General features: G+C 33.3%; 1 protein-coding gene across 1 annotated transcript; it reads right to left on the reverse strand.

Moving 5' to 3' along the window:
- Positions 1-635: 635 nt before the first annotated feature.
- On the reverse strand, positions 636-1,440 carry LOC136061015 (phytosulfokines 3-like). Its single transcript, XM_065759537.1, has 2 exons — positions 1,035-1,440; positions 636-934 (listed from the first exon to the last, which is right to left on the reverse strand). Exons 1-2 carry the CDS (start codon positions 1,146-1,148, stop codon positions 815-817), a joined length of 234 nt encoding a protein of 77 aa, XP_065615609.1. The 5' UTR covers positions 1,149-1,440; the 3' UTR covers positions 636-814.
- Positions 1,441-10,278: the final 8,838 nt, after the last annotated feature.

Genomic DNA, 10,278 nt, shown 5'->3' on the forward strand with positions numbered 1-10,278 from the left:
TTTTTTTTTTAAATCATAAAATTTAAATCAAAGAAAATAGTGTGAAAACTAGAATCTTCGTGTCAAATTTTAGACCATTGAATATTCATAAAAGTACTTAAACAATTTTATAATGTGCCCTGCACTCCTGCTTGTTTGCTCACTGGCCTAGCTAGCAGTTACTCCATCACTGGGGAAATCTTCACCGGCCCTTGCCACCTAACAGTCCCCCACGACTAGTCACAGCAATTATAGAGCCACTACCCTCCTAATATACTTCGATTCCACTCTCTAGTATAGAGCTACTGCTACCCTCACCCCCACCTCAACCAGTCTCCAGTCATTAATTTGGATTTTATTTCAATTCCCTAATTAATCTTTCTTTCTTTCTTGGGATAATTCAGTTCGGAATAATACTCCCTTTTCTCACTTAAGATTAGGTTTCAATCATTAAATTTAGGATGTAAATATCCTTATGGAGCCAAACTAGTTAGTAACTCCTATGTTTCTAACAAGAGATTTAAATTCTCATCCCAAAAAAAAAAAAAACAATTAAATTAAAAAAAGGGTAAAGTAATATATTACTCAGTTAGAAGAGGGTGCATTGCTAGAGTATTGAATAACGAACTGTTTCCCCAAATCACAAAGCTCATAAGTTATACCCACCTAAATCTTGGATTTTTATTTATGGAAGAGGGAATTAGGATAACACAAAAACAAGAATATATACAACATCAAGATCTCCTCTGATAGATTTTAAGTTCCATCTGAAAATCTAAACAAAGCTTTAATTCAAAACTTGATACAATATTGAAGTGAAGAAAGGAATGTAGAATCATGGTCCTTTGACAGCTTGAGTGTAGATATAGTCCGTATGAGCTAGCATGGACCTTCTAATCAAACACTCTTCACTTCCTATACCCTTGCAGCTACCATCAACAATGCTTGATTCCTCCTAACAAAGAATATATGAATTATAAATACATGCAATATAAAAGGCAACCATTGAAGCCAACAACATTTCTTATTTAAGCCAGAAATTAATAAATACTTACTGGTATATGCAGGTTAGATTCAGGCCTAGTGGTTGTTGTGAATGAGAGTGGTCTAGCTCTTGCACTCGATAGAAGTAGTAAAACCAAGAATAAGGAAGCGAAGCACCTTGCCATTTTTGTTGTACTCAGTTACTTTCAGTCCTAACATCGAACTCAATATATAAGAGTGAGTAAGAGAGTTATGGAAAAATTAAGAAGGACATAATAAATGGAGGCAGATGGAAGTTTGTGGACAGTACTAGCGTTGTGTGAATAGTGACTCTCTCTTTGAGCATTGAAATGATGTAACAAAAAAGTCAAAATATTAGCAATACCTAGTTAAAGGTCAATGCTTTTCTTTCTTCCTAGGAAACATCACCATTTAGGGACATCTTTGAGAATCGTATTTTTCTTTCTCTAGCTTCATTGCAGATGATGCAGTTTGTGTGTGAAATGGGAAGCTAGCTGTAAGTGCAGGTGTTGATGAAGTCACATGCTCAGTTGCATGTGTTGGACACCTGTTGATGTTGGGGACATATTGGTTTTATATAATTAAAGAATAAAAAATGCTAATGGATGCTCTTAAGGTAATAGTTAATAATTCATTTAAAACAATTTATGAGAAAAGAAAAAAATATAATTAATATTTTAACAATTTTTTTCATTTCCCCTAAAAGTTGGGTCAAAATTTTCTTAAAATAGATTATTAATCATTGCTCTAAAGACACCCGTGAAGATAATGGCCTTGATCAAATTTGTAAAATAATAACTTCAAAGGTGAAAGCCTTGAATGGAGCTTATGTATGCAATTATGCACAATTTGGTCAAGCTGGACTTTGAGCTAAAGATAGCAGGCAAGCTGCCTAGAAGCACGCAATTGCAAAGGAAGCAGGCTAGAGCTGATATCGTCACTCCTTTTTTTACTCTCACCCAGATCATTATTTCTCATATTCCCTTTCTTTCTTTTGGCTTCATTTCTTATAATAGCAATGTTGTGAATTTCGTTTCAATGTCTGTTCCAGTTTTTCTATGAAAACGGAATATTTCAATACCAATTAATTCCAGCTTATTATTTCAAAATTATCGTCAATATATATAAACATAAATACATACTAAATACTCATATTTAATTATTATTATTAATGAAATAACAAGAATTAAATACAATTAAAATAGATTTAGTTTTTTAAGTTTTTTTATTTAATTTAGAAGCAAACCGAAATTTGACTGGATGAATTGGAATTCAGCCTGAGATGGAATGAGGGGGTCTCTTGATACATAAAAGTTTCATTGAAAAACTTGTATTCATTGGTGTAACATAGATAATGAATAAATAGGAGTTAATATAATTTCAATTTCTATTGCAAATGTATCTTGTATAGTTGGTACTAAAAAAATTTTGGCTAGTAATTATTCCAAACAAATATTATTAATTCTAGACAAAATTTAGCTACAAAATTGGTTGTAGCCTAAGGCTACAAACTCACTTAATAAAATAAATATTACTGCATATTTTGAAAATCTAACCATTGAATTACATGTTCTTTATGTTCTTAATGCACATGTCAATTTTTGTGTCAATCAGATATCATTTACTATATAATCTATAATCTTATATTTTATGCATAATTTTAAATTACAAAAACTTGCAATTTAAAAATTAATTGATGACATAACTATTGATCTTTAATTTTCTTGAAATTTTACAAACATGGAGGATATAAGAAGAAGATGCAATCCAATGGTGGATTTGTCAAAATTCACCTCCAATAAAGAGATATTGAGTGAGTTTGTAGCCTAAGACTACAATCGATTTTGTAGCTAAACTTTGTCCATTAATTCTGCAACAAAACCACTCATCCCCAGTAATGCAAAGGAAGTCACTAATATGATACTGAAAGTCATGAATATTTTTGGAATCGGATTGCCATTCTGCCCATTTCATCTAGATAAGCAAGACGTATTCTATAATACTATAAAATTGTGATTTACAACTATATTTTATGTTGGCTATATTCCATGACAAAAAATGTTGTATTTGCTTTAATTTTGTTCCTTGTATTTTGCGGGATTTTATTGTATTGAGTTTATTATTAAATTGATGAAGAATCGAGCATGAATTGAAAAACAAGTGGATTTCGTAAGAAGCTCACGAGAAGCTTGCCCACGAAAGAGCCACGTGAGAAGCACATGCTAGAAGCTGAAGAGTCATGCCAGCCTAGAGGATTTCGTGAGTGTCTCGCGGGTAAGCCCTTCTTGCAAGATACCCGCGAAACTCTCTGCTTGGAAGATTTTAAGTGTGACTTTCTTACCCTTCACCCATACTATATATACACTCATTACCTACAAAAGTATGAGAAGCTATTCAGAGAGAAAACCCCTAGATAGATTTTCTACAACACACACACCCATCTTTTAAAGAGAGAGCTACTCATCCTTGGTAAGAAATCATTCTAGCATCTTCTCCTTCCCTCTCTCATTGTCATACCTTGAGAGGAAATTTGTACCCAAACATAACTCACACCTTTCAGAGTGTAGAGAATGTTTTGAACCATGGGAAATTTTGGGGATTTGCCAAAAGAAGCCTGTGAGGTTTGGCGGATACAATCAGGCGTATTACTGGATCTAGAGAGCTAGAGAAGACAAGACTTCGTTAAGTCAGTTGGTAGCAGGAGTTTGGAGGGCTCAAGTACATTGGGTAGATTAGGCTTGGAGGGTCTTTTGTTATTCATGTACTCCAACTTTATTCTCTAGTGGATCGATTTACCATTTAAAAGGCAACGGAGAGGTTTTTCGCCGAGTTATTCGGTTTCCTCTTCGATAACACATCACGGTGTTATCTTGTGTTTGAATCCTTCTTCTCTACTCTTTTAGCTTTCATTTTATTATTGATATTTGATAAATATGGCTTAGAGTAGTTACATTGTTTATTCGCTCGCATTTACTCTATTTCACACTTAGTTTAAGTTATAGTAAAATCAACCAAGTCGTAATCTTTAATTTAGGGGTCTAAACAGTTCTTGTGTTTTCACACATATTCGAGCTTTCAAATACCTTGTTTCCACCAAGAAAAAAGTGTAGCGCCAATAAAGCCCTGAAAGATTATTTGTAAAATAGCTCTATTAAGGCCCATATCATTTATAGAGCCAATTCCTATTATCGGTATGGTATTTTTCAACTGTTCTGATTAGAATGGAACGGAATCCATAACTATGTCTCATGGTAGGATTTCCTTATTTCTTTCTTTTTCTTTTCTTTTCTTTTTTATAGTAAAATATTGGTTAAACTAAAACTTTGGTCTTTGTACATCATCGCATTTTCAATTTCATCCTTATAAGTATACTTGTGTTAAGGTCACTCAATTATTAATTGTATTAATTTTTTCCCTCAACTTAAATAATCAATTCACTCTTATCATCAGAAGTTGACTTTAAGGATAAAATTAACTTGATTTTACGAAAAAAATTGATACAATTACTAGTTGGAAGCAAAATTGACATAATCAAATGTATAGGGATGAAATTGCAATTGTACCCTTTTTTTTTTCTTTTTTGACTTAATCATATAGAATTATCCCATTGTTACCAAAAGTATCATTTGACCTAAACTATACTACTCCCTCTATCCTAGTTTGTTTGTCCTCTATTCCATTATGGGATATCCCAAAATATTGTCTTGTTTTTAAAAATAAAAGTCATTAATTTACTAATGTTCCTATTATACCTCTACTTTATTTTCAAAACTATTTGAAAAGAAAACTAACAAATTTTTTTTTTTTTAAATCAATCTAATTGGTGCACCTTTTTAGTTGCCTCATTAAGAATAACTTATAAAAATAAAAATAAAAAATAAAAAATAAAAACCTGATAAATTTATTTAAGAGTAATTTTATAAATTATACATTTTTATAAGGCAGACAAGACAATAAATAATGTTCTTTTAAAAAATTTGACTTTTTAAACAAGACAAACAAATTAAGACGGAGGGAGTATGAGATACCAAGAAAGACACTACTTGAATAAATTCACTAGCACGTGCGATTAAGTGTTTGTAAATGTTGAGTCTCAATGAATGGAAATCTACAGTTAACTTTATGGTCTGTTTGGATTCAAAAAAGAGGAAGGGGAATAGAGTAGAATTAGCCCAAAATTAGCTTATTTTTAGCCAACTATACTATACTCCCCTCCACTTCACCTCCCTCCCCCCTTAATCCAAACTCAGTATTCCAATTTATACTCCACTACTTGCAGCATGTCATGTGTCTTTTTTTTTTTTTCATTTTAAATTTTAATTATTTTATAAGGAAAGAAAAAATGATATGTGACAAGCTGTGATTGATGGAATAGTAAAGTAGAACAATCAAAATTATATAGAAAAATTTTTCTTCAGGTCTCCACCTCTTTAAACGTCTAACTTTTAAGAAATATATCATGAATTTACTTGTTTAGGAGTTTAGTATGTATATTTCATTTGATTCTCTCATAAATATTCTTCCCAAAAGTATAAAAAAAACATTAGTTCATTTAATAAAATTAAGATGAAATATCAACTTCATACTTTTTAAAATCTCTACAAGATAGTAAATGGTACTATCGCGCATCCTTGACGCAATTGTCACTCTATAAATATAAGTGCTTGTAGAATGTGAGGGGAGGGGGCAACAGCTAAGGTTTAAGTCTCCAAGAGGGAACTTTATATACATTATAGACATAGATTATTCTAGAGTAAAATTCTATCTTGTAAAAAAAAAAAAAATTTGGGGGGGGGGATTGGTAATTGCCTAAGTATTGTTCTATTAAAGTGATTAATTGCCTGAAGTCGCTTTCTATGCAATCTCATGTGGTTCTAATGCTATTGACACAAAGAGAGTTGAGATAAATAAAGCACGTAAGCTCTTTAGAAAGACAATTGAGATATATATATATATATATATACATATTCATTTTTGTGAAGTTACGTTTTATTATAAAATTCCAATTTAAAATAAATAATAAAAAAAGGAACTACTATGCGCTAGATCAAATAATAATAATAATAATTCAGATCTCAAAAATATAACTCTATAAAGTTTCAAAGCCAAAAAAATAAAAATAAAAATTGGAACATTAACGGTTCACACTCTATGCACAAAAGGCTAGCTCTTTTAACCATTAACCATCCAAATTTTCTTACAAAATAAAATTTTATTTTTCTTACATACCCTAACTTCACATACCCTAATACACATTAACCATCAAAATTTTCTTACAAAATAAAAATGCACCTCAAAATCTTCATTTTTCTTTAGAAACCATTGAATGCCAAAAAGCTGTAACTCCTAGATTCGTAAGTATTTCCATATATCCTGAAAACTTGTTTTCAAATTTACAAGTTTAGTAATCAAATCAAAACTTAAGGATACATGAAAACATATATTACATGAAACTATAGAATTCAACCAACCTTTTATACTAGCGTAGCCCCAACCACAATCACAACCAGAATATCCTCCATTATCCCTCATCCAAGGTTTTTCACCTATCCAATTAGCCCTTGTTTACCCTGAAGTGGACAAGTGTGAGAGGGATGATGGGGCCTTATAAGTCGAAAAGGCATGATCTCCGGACATGAGAGCCTTGTTTACCAATGATCGCTTATGTCATGGTTACAAATTTCGTGATTCTTGCTCATGATTGAAGTCATTCCATTACATCTTCCACGCCCCAATTATGGAACATGGAGACAATGGAGGAGCTAATGGTCAAATTAAAGTCTGTTAGAAATACTGAATGAATAGTATTGTATTTTTCAAGTAATAAAATATACGTGAGGGCCTTTATATAGAGGGCCTTTATCCAAGTATGTGTGTTATACAAGTAAATAAGGTGGGTCTAAAACCCACAACCTATTACACGTTAATAGCCTTTCTCAAACTCAAGGGGGGTGTGAGACCAATTTGAGATTGTAAACCAAAGCATGAAGGCGTCCCTTAGGATGTAACTTAGTGAAGATATTTGCAAGTTGATCTTTAGAGGAGACTGAGAATAGCTTGAGAGCACCGTGGACAAGATGATAATGGATAAAATGACAATCGATCTCGCTATGTTTAGTCCGTTCTTGGAAGACATCATTGTGAGTAATATGAATGACACTCTGGTTGTTACAATAAAGAGGAGTAGTAGAGGATGTGGACACACTTAAGTCCTTAAAAAGCCATCGTAGCCAAATGAGCTCAAATGTGGTATTAACAAAGGCACGATATTTTGCTTTAGTACTAAAGCGGGCCACAAGGCTGGTTTGTTTCTTGCTTCGCCAAGAAATCAAAGAAGAACTAAGAAGAAAGTAATAGCCAGTGGTGGACCTACGATCAGTGGGATTTCCTGCCTAATCAGCATCAGAGAATGCATGGAGAACAAGAGGAGACTAAGTAGAATAGAAAAGGTCATGGAAGAGAGTGCCCTTTAGGTATTGAAGAATGTGCAGAACATAAGCATAGTGAGTCAATTATGGAGCAAACAGATATTGGCTCACTTGGTGAATAGCATAAGAAATGTTTTGACGAATAACACGGAGATAAACTAGGCTGCCAACCAAGCATTTGTAAAGAGAGGGATTAGATAATGGTTTCCTCCCTTGAGAGAGTCAAATGCGCATTAAGTTCAACTAGAGTGTCAATAGTTTTGCTATTAGTGAGTCCAACTTGAGACAAAAGTTCAGAAGCATATTTGGCTTGAGTAATATAAAGTCCATCTATAGAATGAGTGATTTCAAGACCCAAGAAGTAGCTGAAATGTCCAAGACATTTCATCTCAAACTATTGATTAAGAAAATATTTGAGTTCTTGAATGCCACTGAGGTCATCACCAGTTATGATCATATCATCCACATATAGGAGAAGCAAACTAGTGCCTTTGTTAGTGCAACGATGAAATAAGATAGAATCATAATAACTGGCAATGTAACCCAAGCGAGAGATGATAGAGCTGAACTTGGCAAACCAAGATCGTGGAGCTTGTTTAAGGCCATAAAATGCACTTTGAAGGTGACAAACCTTGTTTTGCTCAATAGAAAGACCAAGAGAAGATTGCATATAAACTTTTTCACTTAAATTCCCATTAAGGAAGACATTTTTAACATCCATCTGAAAAATGTCCCATTTATAGGCAGCGACAACAGCTAAGAGGGCATGATCAGATGAGATTCAAGCAACCAGAGTAAATGTCTCTTCATAATCAATCTCATACTCCTGTGTAAAATATTTTGCAACAAGACGAGTTTTATATCGCTTAATGGACCCATCAAAACGAGTCTTGATCTTGTAAATCCACTTACAACCAACCACAGATTTCCCAAGGGGAAGGGTCACCAAATCCTAAGTGTGGTTTTTAGATAATGCATCAAGTTCCTCTTTCATTGCAATTTGCTATAAAGGGTCAATGGATGCCTCACGATAGGTGTGAGGCTCGTGCAGTGTAGCAAGGGCAGTGTAACAATGATAGTCAAGTAAATGTGCAGGAATGGATCTTACTCAAGTTAAGTGACAATGTCTAATGTCTTGTGCAAGATCTTCAAGCGGAGTAAGAGCTGGGGACCCAAGCTTAAGGTTGGGTGGCTCGTTTTCGACCTGTTCATCTTCCACCTGTTCATTAGAGGGTAATCTAGGAGAGGCATAAAAACTATCTGGTGGTTGGATAAAGAAGTCTATAAGAGGATTAAGAGCAACTATAGAAGGAATATGTGGCTTATCTAGAAAAAGATTTAAGACAGAGGAGGTAGATAGGAAGGTACGAAAGTGAGAGAGCTTGACAAAGGAGTGACGATGTTCCTAAAAGACAACATTGTGGGAGATACGAAGATGATGAGAGACAGGATCATAACACCGATACCCCTTTTGAGTTTCGCCATATCCAGGAAAATGATGCAAACTTCAATCGACACGCCTTGAGACCTAACAAATAATATTGAAATGTTTGCCCAAAAAAGCTAAAATTCAGATTTTGATAGAACCTCCCATCTAATGCTTATAAATGAAATGCAAACTAAAGGTATAAATAACAAACCTCAACCCAATGATTATAACTGAATTACGAACTGAAGGTATAAATTTTGAATGCCACAAGGAAGAATCCTTAATAAGTTCACAGTTCTTGAAGAACCAAAAGAAGAAGCAAAACCTTATGTTTTTCTGATTTTTATTCAATATCCTCTATTACAATGAGTGCATGCTATTTATAAGACATAACTAAAAATAGGAAAAAGAAAATACTAAATAATAGAAGCCTAAATTAAAGTTGATTTTGTCTGAAATTAGTAGCTCCGAAATAGGAAAATACCTAAAAAAAAGTTTTAAATAATAGAAGCTTAAAATTAAGGTAGATTTGGTCTAAAATTAGCAGCTCTAGAATAGGAAAAATATGTATTAATTGGTATGGAACTAGAAATTCAATTAGTTATTAATCCACTCCATAAATCACGTCCAATTAAGCCAAATCAGCCTTCAATGGCTTGGATTAAGTTTATTACACCTTTATCTTCCTTTGGGCCAAGCTTGGAATGTCTAGTGTTAGAATTAGTCCAAATTTCTTGAATCAGTCCATTAAGTACTTCATTGATCTTCTTGGATCTTGCTTTAGTAATAGGCTCAACTAGAACATACAATGGATCCTTTAATGCTCGTTGATTCTCATTAGAAAACAACAAAGTCTAGAATGAGGCTCAAGTTTGTTATGCTTATGCGGTTGAGGAAGAACGAAACAGGTAGAACCGAAGGAGCGAAGATGGTGATAGTTTGGAGGTGACCCAAAAAGGCGCTCATATGGAGTTTGATTTTGGATGACAAGACTGAGAATGTGATTAATAGTATGAACAACATGAAGAGCAGCTTTGCCCCAAAAAGTAGCAAGAACTTTAGCAGAGAGAAGGAGAGCACGAACAGTGTCAAGAATATGACGAAATTTTCGTTCAACTCTACCATTTTGCTGAAAGGTACCTGGACAAGTTTGTTGATGAATAATTCCATAGGAATGCAAAATAGCTTGGAAAGCATATTGAGTATATTCAAGAGCATTATCAAATCAAAAAATTTTGATTCATTTGGAAAATTGAGTTTCAACCATTTTTGTAAAATTAGAATATACTTGCAATAATTTAGAATGATGCTTCATATGAAAAATCCAGCTATAGCAGGAATAATCATCAAGAAAGACAACAAGATATTGAGATTCACTAATACTAGAGACAGAGGAAGGCCCCTAGACATCATAATGAATTAGTTCAAGGATATTAG

Source organism: Quercus suber, unplaced genomic scaffold, assembly GCF_002906115.3.
Source record: "Quercus suber isolate HL8 unplaced genomic scaffold, Cork oak 2.0 scaffold_16, whole genome shotgun sequence".
In the NCBI taxonomy this organism is placed as follows: Eukaryota; Viridiplantae; Streptophyta; class Magnoliopsida; order Fagales; family Fagaceae; genus Quercus; species Quercus suber.